Here is a 19,801-nt window from a genome sequence, read left to right as displayed (position 1 = left end):
GTACTCTGAGAATTACAAACTAGATTTATTATTAAGAGCATAGCACACGGATTAACTATAGCTCTTTTTAAGAGAGCCATTTTTCTCTCTTCAAAATGTTATGTTTTTATTAATTATAGCAATACGTTTATTGGCTATGATTTCTCATCTCACCTACTGCTGAAAATTTTAGGAAAAAAAATTTATCCCTAGGACGTAGTCCAGATGGTGGGCGTATGATATTTTTGGCGTAATGACCAGGAGGCCTGTGTACTTGTATGAACCTCCCTCTATATCCGTGGGACCGACACTAGGGGGGCCGCTAAGGTAACGGATCTATATTTTTTTAGAAAAAAAATTTAATTCTATAGAAGTTACCCTACGGTAATTGATTTAATTTTTTTAATATATATATATATATATATATATTTGAAAAAGGAAAATATGGTTAATGTAGAGATATAAAGTATAAAAGTTACCCAACGGTAATTGATTGATTAACTTTATTGTGGGATTATTAATATTGTAATTCTATAGAATTTATATATTATGTTAAACTCTAGAGAAATCGAATTACTTGTAATTTATAAATTTCACAATAAATGGAGGTTGTGCAACGTTGTAAAATTTATAATGAGGAATCCCTTCAGGATAATGCAGCTTACATCTATTATACAACATGAACTAGAATTGCTCCGATCCACAGTAATTGTTGAGATAAATCTAGATCAAAGCCAGATAATACCTTAATGACACATCTGCATGAACTCTTTAAAAGTGATCTAGCCATATTGATCATCCACATCAGCAGCTCTTTCTCGCAACTAGTTCTTCCCCTACACCTTGCATAGCGTTCAAGACATCTCTCTCTCTGCCTTTTTCTGTATGAGAGCATGAATTTGCATAAGAATGCATACTTGGAAAGACAACAAGGCGTTTATCGCAACTATTCGGAGTTTTCTCTAATCCCATTCGTATGCCTACCCTAGACAACCTAATTAGCTAAGCTAACAATCACAACAAAAAAATACATGACATTTTGATACACTAACTCAAACTTAAACCACATGCAATACAACTGAAAGTCTCATTTTCCTTTTTCTCTTTGTTGGACAGGGAGAATAGAACCATGTGTGCATGATGAATCTTACCAGTTACCAGAATCTTCCAAGTTGTTACTCTCTCCGGTGCTGCATCACTAGTGTATTATGGCTCTGGAGAAGTATCGGGTGGCGATCCATTTACAAGGGCCGAGCCAACGGGCTACCCGGTTCGTCGCATCGGCCCAGCCCATCCCTATACGGTAAATTCATTTATCTCTTTTTCAGTATACTCCTCGGAGTTTCAAAATCATCAAAAAAAGGAACCAAAATCCATGTTCAACTCATTTGAAGTCAACCACATAATATCCTCCCTCCGGTTCCAGGCAAATCTACTTGCTGAACCGCGTACGCGGGTTTTGATATTATCCAAATCAAGGCCCGATTGAATCGGCTGTTACGAGATATATATTACTACAATTATTGAAGAATGGTCAATTATCATTTTTTTTAATTTATCTCTTCACAAATAATCGGATCTACCGTGTAAAATCGTCGGATAGCATATTCCACTTTTTACTATGATATTATCCAAATCAAGAGTGAATTAGTCCACGTAATTTACTTTCTTCCGGAAGAGGGGTCTCACATGTTATCCAAATTAAATACTCAATTTTTATAATATCTAAATCATTTATTAGATATCATATTCTCGAATACCCTTTCTCTCTCTATAGGACTATAATTCTATCAGTCAATTTTTTCCGAAATGAGATGATGCATTTTCCCAATTTAAATTAAAAATATATTTCTAAATTTTTACCTTACTAATTTAAAAATTTATTATTCCCAATTTATACTACTGAATTCAAATAAAAGGTATAGGAGTATATTAGTTTTAATTAAAGTAATTCAAAATTATTTACGTCAACCAGTAGTCCAAACAAAATTAATAGAGTTGCACTATTTTAATATTTATAGTTTTTTAAATCAGAAGAGTTTTAGAAAATCATTATAATGTTGATTAGTATGTATGTATCATTGTAGCCTCAGACGGTAATGAAACAAATTTTATCAAATTTAAAAATTATTTCAATTTACATTATCAAAATTAAATAATTTTGCAAAAGAAGAATATTTCAGGAATATAATACTTTAAATATTATAAAAGTTAAATAAGTGACTTGGATAATACCAAAATTTACGTAAAATGCTATTTTTTTCATTATTTCTAAAGAGAGAAGAATATATTTTCTACAAAATGCAAATTAAAACGACAAAAATTGATATATCAACATCATATCAATAATATTCTCGATCAAGTCCCAGGAATAATAAAACACTTATAAGAACAATTAGAAGGATCAGAATTCCAATTCCAATAGCTCTAAATAGGTATAAATTGTACTCCGGATTTATAATTTATCTGATAGATGGACAAGAAGAATAGACTATCTATCTGACAAAACATGAACACCTGAATTATATATATATAAAAATCCTCCATCCTTTTTTCCCCTGTGGGATCGGCACAGGTAACCAGAGTTCTAAGAACTGAGAAATTTGTTAAACTTCTCTGAAAAGTAAAGAAGCTTCCCAGAAATGAAGAACACACGGTCATGTCACTTCCGATTTTCCCAGCACGTTCACAGGAAAATCAGAAGAAACACCAGCAAAGGCATAAAGTGCGACACATATCACCTGAGGTCCCATCTCAGGTAGGAACACTGAACTGACAATATGCTGGAAATTGCAAAACTAACAAATTTTCTCTTGCTGAAGGTTTCAAAACATCGGGTGCATTTTATCTACAGCTACATAGCACTTGTCGAGTGATCTGCATACAAAAAACTGGGTAGCAAAACATCACTTCCATAAAGTAGATACCTTGTTAGCTGGCTAGGGTTTCAGCTTGTTCGTCGACCTTTTTGATAACTTGTCGCCGAGCAATGTGATCTTCCAACAATCAGCTTGAAAAATGAAGACAGAACCCACTTTGGGAACAACTGCAACGCAAAATACACCAGTTGATAAATTGTGTCCTGGATCTTTTTTCCCATCTTAGCATTTTCCATACTAATTAGAATTTTTTTGTGTTGATTTTTAAGAACTCAATGCTCATGCCTAGCCACGAAGTATAGAAGACCATGCCATAATCTAAAGAAAAAGAATATATATTCTATATGAAAACTGTTTATTTCAATATTAAATGTATTCTTAATCCACAATGTCTGGAAAAGTCAGTATGAAGTGAAACAATGAAACAAAACCAGGTGCACCACTGATTCATGTTTTTTCAACTAAATCAAGATGCAAAGAAATTGTGTGATGAAGATCATGCTAATGTATTTTGACTGGTTGAATGTGTTACATAGAACATTCCTGAATAACAATGAACTGATGTGCAAAAAAAAACATCTTTTTACACACAACTAAAATCGAAGTTATATTATACCTCGGAACCGGTTTTCTTTTGTAATTATTCCAAAGGTCTCAGAAGTCTCTCGAATCATAATACCACTTTCGCCTTTGTAGGCACTTGTTTTACATTCGACAACTAGAATAACACATTAAGAAAGTATCATCCACAAGTAGATAAACTACAGTAAAATCAAAAGCATGAAGCTAGCATGATATTGATAGGCAGTCACAGACGACAGAGTTATGTCTAAAGATACTAACCCAAAAGGAAAGCACCATGCAAGTCTGCATTGAGAAGACACTCATTCAATTGCTTTTTCCTGAAATTCATCATAAAAATAAATTTTCATAAAATTTAAATGATCAAATTATTACAAGATGTTACATAGGAAACATGAAAAAGTGCCTGCCCACTTAAACCACAGAGTTTCTTGCTTAAGGGTAGAATAAAACGTACCCCACTTCTTTCATAAGCTCGACAATGTATCCTTTCCACATTTCATGCATTGGTGTGAAGAGATCAAATCTGCAACCAGATCAGTAAGTTTTTATTTAAAAAAACATTGTAGAAAATAATTTATGCAACTCTGCAACAATTTGGAACATCTAGTTCATTAACTGTGATTTTGTTAGTAAGAAATAACAAAATCAGGAATCACAGTAGCAAGCATCTACCAAATCTAACTACTTGAACAGAAAGAGATGGAGTGTGAGCTCATTAACTGTGATTTTATTAATAGAAATAATGAATCAGGAATCACAATAGCATCTCGCAGAAATAATGACTAGAATATGAAAACCATTATACTCTTACTTGTGGAACTCTCTTGGTAGGTTGAATGATCCACACTTCCTGTGTTGTCTATTGGACATGTGGTTCCTTGACCGTTTTGAGTGGCTCATTAAAGCCTTCAGGCGAGCATCTTTCAAACTATCATCCTTTGAGATTAATTGATCAAGATAGATCAAATTGTCGATTTTCAAGCTTTTTCCATGCCTTGTGTACTTATTGGCCTCATCACCCTTTGCAACAATATCATTCACAATTTTGCTTACAGTATCCCTTGCATTCGGAGCCTTCATCAAGATTAAAAAAAAAACACCTATATGATCAAACCAAAAAATAAAACCTAGTTCTACAATAATGCTAAAAGCAAAATTGGAATATTGTTAAACTAGACTATACTAGAAGAACTACCTTTAGATCATTAAGTTGTAGCAAATTGGCATCAACAATCCCAGAAATCTCTGAATAAACAGGGTGAACATCTGTAAATATGAACAAAATGCTAGGTTACAATCTGGCAAGCCAATAATGCAGGTTATCTTTTTACCTATGCTCCTATATCCTCTCTCCATCTCTATATCTCCTCCTCTTGATTTCACCCTAGTCTTCCTCTACAACCATTAGTGGTTTCTAATCCCAGGACTCAAAACCAAAACGACAGTTGCTCCAATCGCAGGATAAGATATGGCATTCATAAGCGGGGCAACAAGAAAGATCAATGGGAGGACCTGAGACGAAAAATCCTTAATGAATGAAAAAAAAGGCGACAAAGGCTAGAAATGGACCTTTTCTAGATGAAGAAGAGGCAGAAGCCTTGCCTCGTGTTCTCCGCTCAGATCCACCGTCAACCTCTGAGCTCGGCGCAAGCTTCGCATTCCTTTTCTCTTCCTTCCTCTGCTCAACTCCGCCTACACTCTCCGACTCCTTTATTCGCTTCGACTTTACGCTCTCCTGGCGACGCTCTGCCTCGAAGGCGAACCTCTTTTCGAGAGCTTCGAGGGCGCGTCTCTTCCGATCGGAAGCAACCGGCGTGACACAGTCGGACGTCGATGCCATCAGGGCCAAGGCGGCGGAGGTAGTAGTCGGAACTGGGACGAGGAAATACGGCCGGTTGGCTTCGATGACTGAGGTTGGCGTAGAGGGCGGAAGGAAGAAGGAAGAAAGGGGAAGGGCCTCCCGCTGGTTCGGAGAAGGAGGAGGAGGACTGGCGACTAGGTCGCCGGAAAAGAGGAGATCGCGGAGGGCAGCGCAGCGGCGGTGCCCTCGGCAGTAATGTAAATAAACCCTAATTTGCTAACCCAGCCATGACGACTGGTTCGGTCCGATTGACGGCACAATTTAATTCGACGGGAAAGTATTAAGAGCTACATCTGATTAAGTATTTTTTATTTTTATTGTTTTAAAAAAACAATTTTTTATTTTTTATTTTTGGAAAAAAAAAATGGATGGGTAAGGTGGTAAAAGACCAGATGAATTTTCTAAGTAATCATATTTAATTCTCAGGATATAGATTAAGCTGGGCTTGTGATCAAACCTAGTTGATGCGGAGATGAGTAAGAGCAATTACAATGCCATTAACGCATCACGCGTTAATGGCAATATTTTATTATATATATATACTTTCTGTAATTTGTAGTATTAACATGTTCAAAGAATTGAATATGTTAATGCTACAGTACATCTATAGTGCTTCTATAGTAGCTCCATATAGATAATAACATTAAGACATTAACAACGTCAGATGCTCTAAGGATCCATTGGTAAATTCCTGACATGGGTAAATTTTTTTTAGATCGTAAAGTACGATTTAGAGGATAGATCATTTTATTTGATCGAACTTCATAAATCCTACTTGTTATATAGGTGGGGTAGGATCCCACTAATAAGCGATTGCTGGTCCAATGATCAAAGATAGGAGTAGGAATCCAGAGGATCTCGTCCTAATATTGACCTAATTAATAGGGAATTTATGTGGCCAAAGTTAACACAGGGACCATGTGACCTGTTTTAGGTCTGGATTAACATAGCTTTCAAGTGGCATATCAATCATTTTCGACTGATCGAGCTAAGTCAATTGAACTAAATTTCTGATTTCCTGAGTCACCAACTCAGTGACTTCCCAACTTGCAATGAGCTGCTAATCTTTGAATGTCTAGAGCTCTTAGCATGCAACGGTTATTAACATTAGAGGATATAAGATAAATCACAGATATCTCTATCTATTAGTACATATAGTTAAGATAAAAAATCCCAATACCATCACTCTTTATGTCTGTCGTTATTTCATGATGGTAAAAATTTTAAATCAAAATACCCATTATTAATCTGGCTGAAAGTGGACAGAATATGGGTCGGATGTAGAAAAAATATATAAAAAATTCATGGCAGCCATAAAATATAAAAAAATAATAATAATAAATTTTGAATATTTTTTTAATAAAAGTTGATCATGTTTGGGTAATAATTTTGTAGTTGCAAGTGCCCTTTCTTACTAAATTAAAATAGCACAAAAATTAAAAGGACATTACACATTTAATAAATCGAGCACTCTTTTTTATAAGACACTCCATCATTGTATAACCTCTAAATAGCTATAGAGTGATTGGTATATACCATTTCTTACTTAAAATAAAATAGAATAAAAATTAAAAGAACGTTCTATATTCAACCCATCGTCAAATGAACATTTTAAAAAATTAATAATAATTAAATGAGCATCCCATTATATTTTTTATCCCAAAATATTTTTATTTTCAATATTGTTGTCGAGCAACTACAATTAATTCAGACATGTAAGAGTTCCGAGATAATTGTTACAATATAATAAAAAATATTTTATTTTAATCAAAATTACTATGTATATAATATTATTATATAAAAAAATATTACCGCATAATATTATTAATTCGTAGCGGTTATAATAATATTGAAATAAAAATATTTTTAGATAAACAATACGATGGCCGTGCGATCATCACCTCGCCATTAAAGCCAAACGAACGGTCGATAAGTCCGCCGCACAGATTTGACAGAATTACGCGTCGCACAGAGAATACACCGACCCCATTACGGCCCACGACAGGGAGGATAGAAAAAGGAGGCCGAATAATAAATTGCGTTTAATTATCTTGTTTATTTATTGGGAAGAAAAAACAATAAAACAAGGCGACATTTTTGGCTTCCATTTGAGGTCTCGGCGAAAGCGTGTGCTTTGGCGATATACTTCTCTCGTTAGGGTTAGGGTTAGGGAACCATCCGGTGTGGTCCTAGGCGTCCATGGCTGCCGAGGGCGAGTCCGGCGGCGCCGCGCCTGCCTCCGCCACCATCCACATCCGATGCTCCAACGGCTCCAAGTTCTCCGTGCAGGCAGCGCTCGACGGGACGGTGGGCGCGTTCAAGGCCGTCGTCGCGGGCATCTGCGACGTGCCGACAGAACAGCAGCGCCTGATTTACAAAGGAAGGATCTTGAAGGACGACCATACGCTCGCGAGCTACGGTGCGTCTTCACGTTCGGTCTAGGATTATGTTACGCGTTGCATATTTTTGTCCTGATTTGGGTAGATCCTGGCTTAGTTCTTTGATAGATCTAGTGATCTCACGATGCATAAAGCATGGGTATCGTTCTGGCGTCCAAAGATGATATTTCCCTGCAATCAATTTTACTGTGATTTTTTTCTTACGGTGCTTTGAACATTGTTCCTGATATACATTTGACCTCTTATTTTTTATTGTTTTTCATTTCACATGATGATTCTCTGTAATGTGGTTGTGAAATTTAGCTAAATGGTTAGTGGTCTTAGTAGAATTATGTATATTTATCTGTTTCATGTTATCAAACAAAGTAGACTTTTCCAACCATTTACTTCGTAAACCTTCCTTCACCCGCTTATATGATGGCAAAGAAACATACAAAATTGAATTCTTTATCCGAGTGTGGTGGACACGGGCATATATGCTGGCCATAAATATGATCAATTTTTAGATGTTTTGTGTAATCTTCTTTCTTCCCATTGTGTGTTTGAGTTTTATACAACACTAAACACACTCAGGAAAACAGATCTTTCTTCTTGGCTCAAAACTTTCTATGAAATATTTTCTTAGACCAGATGAAAAGGGGATGTGTTGTGTTAGTTCCTGTCAGCATGCCTACTACCTCACGAACATAGCTACTCACTGTACTTGTGGTATGACTAATTCATGATTACTAGCAAGGTAACATTACATAGAGATCAATGGGAGATATGTTTATGTAGCCAATCTCAAATGATTGGAATTGCAGCTTGTTATTAATGTATAGATTCACCTGATTCTTGATACAATAAATAATTTGTATCACTATCTGCTAATTCATATCTTTCTGAACAGGTGTTGAATCAGATCATACCATTCACTTGGTTCGTGGTGCTGCTTCATCAGCTGCACCAACTGATAAAGCTGTGAATAACCAAGGAGCCTCGAGAACAACGAACAGTAGTCCGTCATCCACTCCGGGAGGTTCCATGTTCCCAGGCCTGAATGTTAATGGGTTATCTGGTAGTGGAACAGCTGGTTTATTGGGAACTGGAATTCCAGAGCTTGATCAGATGCAGCAGCAGCTTAGTCAGAACCCAAACATGATGAGGGAAATTATGAATTTGCCTGCCATGCAGAACCTCATTAGCAATCCGGATATAATCCGCAATCTTTTTATGAACAATCCTCAAATGCGTGAAATTATTGACCGCAATCCTGAGCTCGCGCATGTTCTCAATGACCCGAGTACTCTAAGGCAGACCCTTGAGGCAGCAAGGAATCCTGAACTCATGAGGGAAATGATGCGTAACACAGACAGGGCGATGAGCAATATTGAATCATCTCCTGAAGGATTCAACATGCTACGACGCATGTATGAAACTGTTCAGGAGCCATTTCTTAATGCAACCACTATGGGAGGAGACTTAGGGGGTGACATGGGATCCAACCCATTTGCTGCTCTTCTTGGAAATCAAGGTGCTGGACGTGTCAGAGAGTCTCCAGCAGACTCAGCTCGTAGTCCAGAGCCAACAACTGGAACTGTACCTAATGCCAATCCTCTCCCTAACCCTTGGGGCACCAACAGTAAGTTTCTATGCTCACTTTATATGATCACTTTCCTGCTAATATTTTTATTCTTTCCTATTTTACTGGTTTGTTTGATTGGTAGCTGGAGGGTCACAGCCAGTCAATACAAGATCAACTGCTACAAGTGCACCAGCAACTCCTGGCTTAAATGGTCTTGGTTCTCTGGATTTTGAAAATATGGCTGGTAGGATGCAGGATCCCTCCATGTTAAGTCAGGTTTTGCAAAATCCTGCCATGATGCAGATGATGCAAAATCTCCTTTCTGATCCTCAGTATGTTAACCAGGTAGTGTCTGAAGAACCATGATTGATTTGCCATGCATGGTCTCTTACTTTTGTTTGTTAATTGATGCAGATGCTTAATTCCAACCCTAATGTACGTAGTTTATTGGAATCCAACACTCAGTTAAGAGAGATGATGCAAAATCCAGATTTTATTCGCCAGCTTATGTCACCTGAAACAATGCAGGTGAGTGTGTTGTAGAATTTTACACTTAATTTAAAATCTGTGATTTGAATAATTCTACTCTGCAGCAACTTTTATCTTTTCAACAATCTCTGTTCTCCCACATTGGACGGCAGCAGTCAACCCCGTGAGTCAACCACTTTTATCTTTTTTTTTTCCTCTTTTTTTTTAAGATTGTATGTACTTTTCCATTGGGCTTTTTACTTGTTCATCGTACCAGTTTAGTTTTTTTTCTACTTATCATTCATTGTCTCTACCATATACCCTTGTAATAGGCAATTGTTGAATCAAATAGACACTATTTTGCATTTTGTGGATTTTTCTAATGCAAATATTATTTAGTTTAACCGAAACTTTTTATTTGCTTTTAGTTCTATTATTTCTTTCATATGAGAATAGATTATTTAGGTGACTGATTCTTTTCTCCTTTTTTTTTACAGGGAACAAGAGCAGACAGGTCGGGGTACTGGCAACAGTAAACATCATCCATAAATTGTTATACCCTTTTTTGTTTGTTTCAGATTGCAATGCGTTAATAGTTGCTCTTTCTTTAGATGTTTCGTGATCCTTGATGATTTGTCGCTCAGTGATTGCATACTTAATCCAATATGAACTGTTTTTGAGTTGAAAAATCTATTTGTCAAAACGGGTGGCAATGTGGCATCATTGTTGTGGTGAATATTAACTAGTATTATGATCCATGGATTGTGTCAAGGTTATTTATCTGTACCAAAATTTTCACACTATCCTAGGGCCTAGATTCACTTTTCCAAGCAAACACATGAGTACCTTAATTCATCTGAACTCACGATAGACCCACACTTTAACCTGAAACCTGCTCAATCTGTATGAATGTGTTTAAATTGCTAGCTTGCTGTAGAAACAGCAGAAGCATGAGAAGAAGAGGGAGAGACACAAAGTTACATTAAACTTGTTATATTGAATAGTGTTCTATTTTTAATGTTTCTCTATTAAAAAACTTGTATTTGATAATTTAAATACATTTTTTATTCCATAGCCTTAAACCTGAAATAACTGTTTTGTATAACTAACTTAGCAATTTAGTATGTATATGGGACTCATTCACTACCATTTCTATTCCCTTCAAGGCAAGTGACAGAGCTTACCATTAGGTATTCCACTGCAGAAGGTCAGAATTTAATCTCTAAATTGATCATTTTAGTTTAAAGCTAGTCCATTTGGGATTCATTGCCTTGAACTAAACTGCTATACAATTTATTAATTAAATAGAATAAATTCACAAGGCAACAATTTCCATTTTCTTGAAATCTTATTGTTACTTAATACATCAAAAAAAATTATTTCTATTTATGATCTTACCATCTTAGTCTAATATCCAAATCATAAGCCCTATTCCATACAAGTTAGAAGAGTGAGTCTCGGGATCTTGAAGCAAATATTCTGCTAAAAGCATGCATTTAAAAGTTGAGTTGGCGTTTTGTGCAGCTTTTTAGTTATATTTGCAATGATGCATGATTTTAGCAACTGTTCTAGAGTTGTATTTGCTGCTTCTTTGAACCATGAATTCTGATGAGATAATTATGTTCTCTGCTTGATCTCTCATATCATGCTCGCACGCTGCTACTTGACATTTGATAGGCACGCAAAGCAACACGGGACTGGAATTCCTGATGAACATGTTTGGTGGGCTTGGTGCAGGAGGTCTTGGGATCCCCAATCCTTCAAATGGTCAATTTTCTTATCTCTAGTTGCACTTATTTATGAAGTTCAGCTTGTTAAATTATTGGAAATATAGACTGAAATTGGACCCTTGCTAATGAGGAATTTGAGTTTGGGCCTCTAACACTTAATCTAGGCCCTTCATTTAAGAAAATTGATATTTGTCAAGCTGTTTTCACACACTTGATGGATTGCCCTCATATCAAGTTTGATTGTGTTGGCAGCATCTAGGTCAGTTTTGCCATATTTTTGATACAATTGTGTCTGTTTTTTTAATCAAGCTGTTTTGTGAAACTATTTGGTAGACTTTAAAAAATTGCACATTTCACTCTTGGAAAATTGTTCTTATATTAAGTTAATCTATTTTCATTAGGTTATTTTTGTAAGTTTTGATACAAAATATTGTTCGTTATGTTGTTTATTGAGACAATTTGGTGGACTCAGCATTCTTTCGCATGCTATTTTTGGTTAGTCCGAGTGTTTTTGATCAGATGTATTTTTGTACAACTTTCATATAAGCTTCATTTATTAAACAGTTTGGTATGTCAACTTCGACTGAAAATTTACCAAATTTCATATTCCTGATAGCTTGCAACTTCGATTCAAGATGTTATTTATCACATTGATAGGTGAATTAGTTTGATAGGCTGAGGGTATTCTGGTACAATAGTAAGGTGTGGGATTGTGTTTTTTTTCAGTAAGGAGGTTCAAATTCAAAATTCTTCATTAATATGGGCCCAACTTGGGCATTTCCCCTAGTCTTAATTGGAATGGGAATCTGAACTTTAATTTCTATGTCACTTGCAGTACCTCCAGAAGAACTTTATGCGACTCAATTGTCCCAGCTTCAAGAAATGGGATTTTACGACACTCAGGAGAATATCCGTGCGCTAACTGCCACTGCAGGGAACATCCATGCTGCCGTCGAGCGACTCCTTGGGAATCTCGGGCAGTAACTTGACTCGGAAGAACCACTATTCAGCATGCCTCCCTGCCTCCTCCGATCGCGAGTCCAAGATTTACCAGCTTTAAGATCATGTCTGTAAGATTCGTCAGTTTTCATTGTTCCAGAGCAGATGGCAGCATATCAGTTTTAAATTGTCAGCATAAATGACTCGAGACGTCGCCTTTTGTTTCACATTACCGTATTTCTTGAATGCTTACATGCACATACGAGGATGTATGTATGTTGATATCATATACCGTGAATAATTAAGAGTATCGAATCTATAGTGTGATTGTTCTGTTCATATTTTCCATATTCTTTACTATCTCTTTCCAGATGTTGTAGCAAAACTTAGCAGGTAAACAAGTTAAGCTGCTCGTCAGTTTGATCCGATTCAAAAAAATAATTCATTTGTTTGTTCAATTAAGTTAACAAGCCAAGTTTGAGCTTAATTTTAGAGTTTGAAAACATTATCAAGCTGAGATAAAACGAACTGAGCTGGATCCTCTACACCCCTAGCAAAGCTTCATAGCATAAATTGACTTGGTACAGTAGCTTGTTAGAAACCCAGAACACCACCAAGAAGTTGACTTGCATATAGAGGACAGGGTCAAACAAAGCATTCTCAACAAATAGGTCAATCCGTCAAATGAGCTTATTGAAAGCTCGGCAAGAGTATGCACGTCAACTCCCTTAAATATAAAATTTATTTTAAATTTTACATTTGGTATAAAATAAATTTTTACCTGCTACTCTATCATTCTTTAAATTTAAATTTTATAAATAATACTTTATTTTTCAATTTAGAGAAGGAAATTTATTTCTTAAATAAAATATATAAAATAAAGACAATAGATTGTATAATGAAAATAGATTTATTTTACACAAAATTATGGTAGGCTGATGCTGTTATCACCACCATGTTGCAGTGTTGAAACTGCTTTCTATAATGTCATAGCGATCCAATGTCGATCGCATCATAGTAATCCGAATTGTCGTGTGTGGAGGAATAAACATCGCAAAGAGAATGCTTGATGTGTGCGCCGAGTACGAAGAAGAAGCCTCTTAGTCCACCTGAACTTTAAGCTTAGTCAATGCAACCTCTAGAATGGCTTCATTTTGTTCGCCACGGGGCTTTGCATCTTTGATCCTAAGCCATGGATGCTGCGGTTGGCCGATTTTCTGAAGCAATGTCAAGTAGGGGGTACAGGAACTCAGTAAACTTGCAGGCATCAGCCTCAGGAAACTTGTATTTCTCAACTAGTAGCTTGTCTAGTGGCGGCCAGAATTTGGATCTTCGGGTCCTCTTGAGGTCACCATCCAATCCTTCCAAATGTAATATTGTCTTCAATATTTTTGGAATTCATACTTCATATTGTAGAGCAAATTAGGAACAGGAACACTGACAAATCAATTCGATCACAGAAACTGAGAGAATAAAACTTTACCAGATAAATCATAACATTCGTCCCCAAATTTCGATTTTTGGCAACGATTGATCGAAGAAGATTGACAGGGCGATCTTACCTTATGGCAGAGCCGTACACAAACATCGCAAACGCGAAATGGAAATGCTCGGAGAGAAGTAGTACCTGCGATCGGGTGTCATAGGCGAGCCAGACGGTGGAGAAATGCCCCCAGCCTAGCTTCCTCTGCGCAACGTAGCGCCAGCCGGCGAACTGGTTCCCAATTCTGACCGCTTGGTAGCGTCCCTCGAGGTAGGCATCCACGCCCTCGTCCTCCTCCGACCCCGAAGACGAAGATCACGACATCTTCTTTTTTTTTCTCCCAAATCTCTCGCCCTTTCCGGCTGTCTCGCGGTATCCGAAGGATCTCCAAGTCGGCGTCGGCGTCAAATCGCGGTGAGCGATAATACCTAAAACAATTATTTATTAATATAATAAAAGAGTAATAAAATTAAAATAGATTTTTTTTTTTTTTACTTCCCCTTCCCCTTTCTTACCTCCTATATCGGATGTAAAAACTGCTTTCCTGTCATGGGGAAGGACATTTGATGATAAAGAAGGCTATAGCTTATACTTCCTACTTTCCGCAGCTCGCTTCCTCCCAAACAGATTTCAAGTTTCCTTCCCCTTCTTTACCCTTCCCAAACAGTGCGTAGTTACCGTCTTCGATTCCGCGATCAAGATCCATGGGGACGGCCGGAAACAGCAGCGTCAACGCCAAGCTGGTCAGTCAACCTTCGAATCGTCTCCCGTCGTGCCGAATTCACCGATCCTTTCTGCCTTGTTCCGATCGCAGGTCTTGCTGGGCGATATGGGCGCTGGGAAGTCCAGCCTCGTCATCCGGTTCGTGAGGGGGCAGTTTATCGAGTTCCAGGTTTCCATTTCTCCGGATCGCTCGTCCCTTGGGGCTCCGGGATCTATTTTTTGTGAAATTTGGGGGCAAAATTAGGGGTTTTGTAATTGATTTTCTTCTCTCAACTGCAGGAGTCCACGATCGGCGCGGCATTCTTTGCACAGACGTTGACGGTGGGCGACACCGCCGTGAAGTTTGAGATTTGGGACACCGCGGGGCAAGAGAGGTATCACAGCTTGGCCCCCATGTATTACCGAGGCGCAGCCGCGGCAATCATCGTTTATGACATGACCAGCACGGTAAGCGGCGTCTGATACTTGTTCCACTGTTCCATTTCTTCACCACGATGAAATTCAGTATATTAATGCGTAAAAATCACTTTTTTCGTTTCATTGATTGCCATTTTGGTTTATTTTCTATCGAGTTTAGGAATCATTTGAAAAGGCAAAAAACTGGGTACAAGAATTGCGAAAACAAGGTGGGTTTAGGTTTACTTACACTTAGCTAAGTAATATTGCTGTTAATCTTCTTTTGACTAATTTGCAAGGTGATATAGGTAATCCAAATATGGTGACAGCCCTTGCTGGAAATAAATGTGATCTGGAGGACAAAAGGAAGGTGCAAACTGAGGTAACCATTCTGCTTGACAAGTTTCCATGTGGTTTCCCTTCTCTAGGTTCCTTCTTTCCTATGTATTATACAATTTAATAGTTTCATGGATTTTCGATAAATGACCGCAGAATCTGAGATCACCATCATTAGTTTAAGTTTCCCTGATCTGGTTGTTACCTATTCTGTTGTGTAATTGAGTTCCATCTATACATTCAGAAAGCAATAAGTACAAATGAACCTTTCTGCTTGCATGTTGTGTGAGCATGGATACATGAACCTGATGCTGATTTCAATCGAATTGTTGAATTTGTTGAGTGAGGAAGTTGGACATATAGCAATTGTTAAAGAGCAATCTCTTGTGGTTGATCTTTCACTTGCTTCCAACTACTAGAATATTGTTTCAGTATCTTTCTATAATATGTGGATAACTCTGTTGGAGGTATTCTGCAAGTGGAATTTTATTGCAGAAATATTCATGCAAGTCTCTCTCTCTCTCTCTCACACACACACATGTTTATTCAAAACCTCTGCCATGCAATCTTGTTATTGTGCATGATAGATTATTGTACATCCCATGTAGATCTTGCTTGAAAAGGAGAGAAGAGAAGTTAAGGCAATATAATCTTATCAAATAGTGGAAATAATTCTAGTGCAACTCATCAGTGTCAGTCTTGCAGGAAGCAAATACATATGCAGAGGAGAATGGTCTTTTCTTCATGGAAACCTCTGCCAGAACAGCCATCAATGTGAATGATATATTTTATGAGATAGGTACATGCTTCATTGGATTATTGCTATTCTATCGAAAATAAGTTTGTAAGTTTAGACTATGTCAATCTGTTTTAATAGATGATCCCACTTAGTGTCCCATGTCTTGTGTATTGTCTGAAAATTTTTCTTTATTAGATCAACAAGTGAGTTATTAGTGATCATGCTGGAAATAGTTCTATATTGCCTTAAATAGCTGCTGAAGTTGACAAAAAAAGAAGAAGAAGAGAAGTTCTTTCAAATTCTGTTTGTTGCATTCTCTTGAAGAGATAGGCTTGTTCTGATTCTGTACCACATTCATATCCAGACATATGTGAGTTTGCTTACCAACTCTATTACAGTTGCCTATATTTGACATTGCTAGTTTTTCTTAATATTCTTGCTACTCGTTCTTACCTACATGCTTCTGTTTGAAGTTCATACTTTTTGTTTCTTGCAAGTTAGCCACTTAGGAGTGTCTCCTACAAGATCATCTCCACACAATGTTTCAGTTATTGACCAGCTGATCAACTCATCTAGTTTACTTCATGATAATTGGGAGTTTCAAATTGTTCATTGGCTGTTTTCCGATTCTTTTGTTGTTATGATAATTTTTGCCTGTTATATATGTTCTAGATACTAGCTTTTTAAGGTGAATTTGGCCCAAAAATGTTAATTTGTTAGATTTACATTTTCTTCTAGAGTGTCTTTGCATTTTCATTCTTCGCAACAAGAATCCAATGTGCACTTTTTTATAATGCACTTTTGTATTCCTTTGTGCAACCAGCAAAACGGTTACCACAAACCCAACCAGCTCAACAACCAGCTGGAGTGGTTCTTACAAATACATCAGCTGAAAGATCACAAGCTTCATCATGCTGTTCTTAGGTAACTTTTACAAATGATTCTTCAATGCATTTCTCTTTTGACGTTCAACAGCGTTCTTAATTAAATGGACATGACCTTCGAAAGATATCTTACATATACTTAATGCTCTTGGAGATTATGGGCACCCAATGTGCATGGTAAAATTTCTTACACTATCAGAAAGTGCATAATCAAATTCATATTTGCAGCTTTATCTGTTACATAAATGGAAATCTGAACATTTTCTTTCTGGACAAATGGCACATTGTAGAATAGAAATGAACAAAAATACAGCTCATGGAGTCAAAACTAGAACTATATAGTTTTTGTTATGATGATACATTAAGTTCAATTATTGGGAGTCAAAGAGTCATTCTTTTTGTATGCTTAGGGAATATAATTGATAAGCAATGACATAGGAATATATTTTCTTTTGTTTCGTGGAAATGGAATGGTACAAATGGACTATTTTCATTCCCATGTTTGATTTACTGACATTGTAACAAGGAAATAGACAGGAATACTTCTCCACGATATATAATATCCTTCCAACTAATAAATAATAGTGTCACACTTGGCCTTATTAGTTCGCATATCCGACCCACTTGGTCAGTTTAGTTCGCTCGGTTCGTTAAGTCCAGCCCATCCTATTTGTTCAAAGTGCATATTTCTTGGAGAATTGATCAAACAGGGATAACACTACTATAAATGGAATAGAGTAGGAGCATATATTCCTTGGTATGGAGCAAAGCATAGTTGAGTTGGATCGGAGTAAGCCTCGTAAGAAGGATGATTAGAGAATAATCATTCTCAATATTCCAAGTTCATTCATCCTAACTGAAAATAGGAATAGCTATTCTTTTGAATCAAACATAACATAGCATTAGAGGACTAGATTTGAATCCCAAATGGGACGAATATCCGAAGGTCAGTATTACTTAAGAATGTTTGGGAGAAGAATAATAATTCTGTGAGAATTGATAGTCTAGATTCATTTTGCAACCAGCACAAGAATAGTTATTTCATAAAAATTTCCTCTTTTTTTTTCTTTTCATTTTTTTTTAATATTGCACTCCAACTTTCTTATCTCTCAATTCCATTTCCTTTCTTCAGTCTGTTTGTAATCTATCTTTGCAGGTGGCATGCAATTAACTCGTGGACAGTCGACTGAGGAAATCAAGAAGAAAAAAAAAATTGTGTAATGTTCAAAACCTTGTGACTTGTTGCCATCCTTTAGAAGCGAAATCCACTCAACTTTCTTGCTTTCACTGTTGTGTTGGAGTTCATTTTTGCGTCAGATTAAACTGACTGCAATTATTGTCTAAATACAAACATTTTATGAACAATAATCAGAGCAAAAGCAAAAGATATTGGGCAAAAATTAAAAGAATATTTTTTTATTATAACAAAAAGGTTTTTTTTCCATTTATTATCAAAACAATATCTTTTTTAATTTTTTTTTATTTTTTAGACAGTGTATTAATTATAAAATTATAATTGTTATAATTTAGATATTAATAATATTATGTTATAGTAGGTATAGTTTATAGTTGTTGTAACACAAATTTTTTTGTTAATATTAATTAATGTTATATTATATTGTTACAAAGTTATAGTCGTTATACATAATTATAGAATATATATTACTAAAAATAAAAAAAATGAATTGGAGTGAGAGATTGATTTGATAATAGAAAAACGTCTTTTACACTATTCGAATAAAAAAACGCTTTTGACTTCATAAAAAAACGTCTTTTACACTATTCGAATAAAAAAACGCTTTTGACTTCTTACCTGATACATTGGGGCTGAAATCAGTTTTTTTAATCCAATTATTAAACACTTGCTATTCAACTAATGATGTGACCGACTTGATTGTTTAATTTTTTTAAACTTCTAAAATATAATATATTTAAATGAGATTTAAATCCTCGTTATTTAAGAACCTCGTTACATCTAATCTCACTTTTTATCATCGCATCTACAGGGCAAGTTAATTCACTATTGACTTTTTGACTTAACAATGCTTGCCTTCGTGAATCATTCGTAGAGCATCTTCAATACTTAAAACTTTAAATGAGTTTTAATCACTAATATTAAATTATTATAAAGGTGAGATTTAAGATTTATAAATACAGGTATTGAAAACTTAAAAAAAAAATTCTTAAAGATCAAGCTTATAATTAATGATAAAATAATGTCACATTGTTATTTATGATTGTAATACAAGGAAATATATAATTTAGGGTCAATAACTTTAAGCCCCCTTATTTTTATAACAAGTTACATTTTGCCCCCTCTATTTAAAAAATTACACTTAACCCCCTTTGACATGAAGTAAAAAGGTAAAAAAAACCAAAATAACCTTAACCTAAATTAGATTTTAGAAGAAAATTAAAAAAAAAAATCCCACAAGACCGTTGAAAGTTTAATCTTAACCAAATCCGATTTATATATAGGTCCAAAATTTCACTTGTTCCTAGAAAAAATATCCTCACAAAATTCATACATGCACCAGTATAAACAACAGAAAAACAGTAAATTTGAAAGGGATAATCAGTCAAAAACTCATTTTACCAAATAAAAAAAGAACAAAAATTCTAAATTAATAAATCAAAATTAAATGAAGATGGAACAAAATTTATCATTAAAAATTAAAATGAAGACCTTTTGACGATTTAGAAAAAAATCATCCTTTGAATTTTTGTTCAAAAGTAAATTTTCATTTCAAAGCAGCTAAAAATACTTTTTGTTTCAAAAGGGTGCTGTTTTGAAATGAAAATTTACTTTTGGGTAAAAATTAAAAGGGTGACTTTT

The 19,801-nt window shown here is 35.7% G+C and overlaps 3 protein-coding genes and 1 long non-coding RNA gene across 8 annotated transcripts; 2 read left to right on the top strand and 2 right to left on the bottom strand.

Moving 5' to 3' along the window:
• Nucleotides 1-2,351: 2,351 nt before the first annotated feature.
• LOC121971008 lies at nucleotides 2,352-5,571 on the bottom strand. Of its 2 annotated transcripts, none has more exons than XM_042522060.1 (7): nucleotides 5,013-5,571; nucleotides 4,639-4,709; nucleotides 4,255-4,517; nucleotides 3,898-3,966; nucleotides 3,702-3,760; nucleotides 3,475-3,576; nucleotides 2,352-3,025 (listed from the first exon to the last, which is right to left on the bottom strand). In XM_042522060.1, the coding sequence occupies exons 1-7, from the start codon at nucleotides 5,281-5,283 to the stop codon at nucleotides 2,919-2,921; spliced, it is 942 nt and encodes a 313-aa protein (XP_042377994.1). In that variant the 5' UTR covers nucleotides 5,284-5,571; the 3' UTR covers nucleotides 2,352-2,918. The 2 variants fall into 2 exon arrangements, with proteins under 2 accessions (XP_042377994.1, XP_042377995.1); XM_042522061.1 differs by having other exon boundaries at nucleotides 5,046-5,571.
• Nucleotides 5,572-7,371: 1,800 nt separating this feature from the next.
• Nucleotides 7,372-12,743, top strand: LOC121971007 (ubiquitin domain-containing protein DSK2b-like). Of its 2 annotated transcripts, none has more exons than XM_042522059.1 (8): nucleotides 7,372-7,723; nucleotides 8,593-9,324; nucleotides 9,410-9,612; nucleotides 9,682-9,795; nucleotides 9,861-9,919; nucleotides 10,233-10,249; nucleotides 11,413-11,502; nucleotides 12,301-12,743. In XM_042522059.1, exons 1-8 carry the CDS (start codon nucleotides 7,504-7,506, stop codon nucleotides 12,447-12,449), a joined length of 1,584 nt encoding a protein of 527 aa, XP_042377993.1. In that variant the 5' UTR covers nucleotides 7,372-7,503; the 3' UTR covers nucleotides 12,450-12,743. The 2 variants fall into 2 exon arrangements, with proteins under 2 accessions (XP_042377993.1, XP_042377992.1); XM_042522058.1 differs by having other exon boundaries at nucleotides 10,233-10,267.
• Nucleotides 12,744-13,603: 860 nt separating this feature from the next.
• LOC121971005 lies at nucleotides 13,604-14,174 on the bottom strand. Its single transcript, XR_006109058.1, has 2 exons — nucleotides 14,032-14,174; nucleotides 13,604-13,765 (listed from the first exon to the last, which is right to left on the bottom strand). It is a non-coding gene; the product is annotated as an uncharacterized LOC121971005 (long non-coding RNA).
• On the top strand, nucleotides 14,161-18,252 carry LOC121971004 (ras-related protein RHN1-like). Of its 3 annotated transcripts, none has more exons than XM_042522057.1 (9): nucleotides 14,161-14,301; nucleotides 14,496-14,630; nucleotides 14,702-14,779; nucleotides 14,890-15,057; nucleotides 15,188-15,236; nucleotides 15,315-15,388; nucleotides 16,048-16,141; nucleotides 16,905-17,005; nucleotides 18,122-18,252. In XM_042522057.1, the coding sequence occupies exons 2-8, from the start codon at nucleotides 14,592-14,594 to the stop codon at nucleotides 17,003-17,005; spliced, it is 603 nt and encodes a 200-aa protein (XP_042377991.1). In that variant the 5' UTR covers nucleotides 14,161-14,301; nucleotides 14,496-14,591; the 3' UTR covers nucleotides 18,122-18,252. The 3 variants fall into 3 exon arrangements, 2 of the variants coding, with proteins under 2 accessions (XP_042377991.1, XP_042377990.1); XR_006109057.1 differs by lacking the exon at nucleotides 14,161-14,301 and adding an exon at nucleotides 16,277-16,451 and having other exon boundaries at nucleotides 14,422-14,630; XM_042522056.1 differs by lacking the exon at nucleotides 14,161-14,301 and having other exon boundaries at nucleotides 14,423-14,630.
• Nucleotides 18,253-19,801: the final 1,549 nt, after the last annotated feature.

The sequence above is a fragment of the Zingiber officinale genome, chromosome 4A (genome assembly GCF_018446385.1).
Source record: "Zingiber officinale cultivar Zhangliang chromosome 4A, Zo_v1.1, whole genome shotgun sequence".
NCBI lineage: Eukaryota > Viridiplantae > Streptophyta > Magnoliopsida > Zingiberales > Zingiberaceae > Zingiber > Zingiber officinale.
Note: the sequence above shows the minus strand (reverse complement) of the source record. Positions and strands in the feature narration are given on the sequence as shown.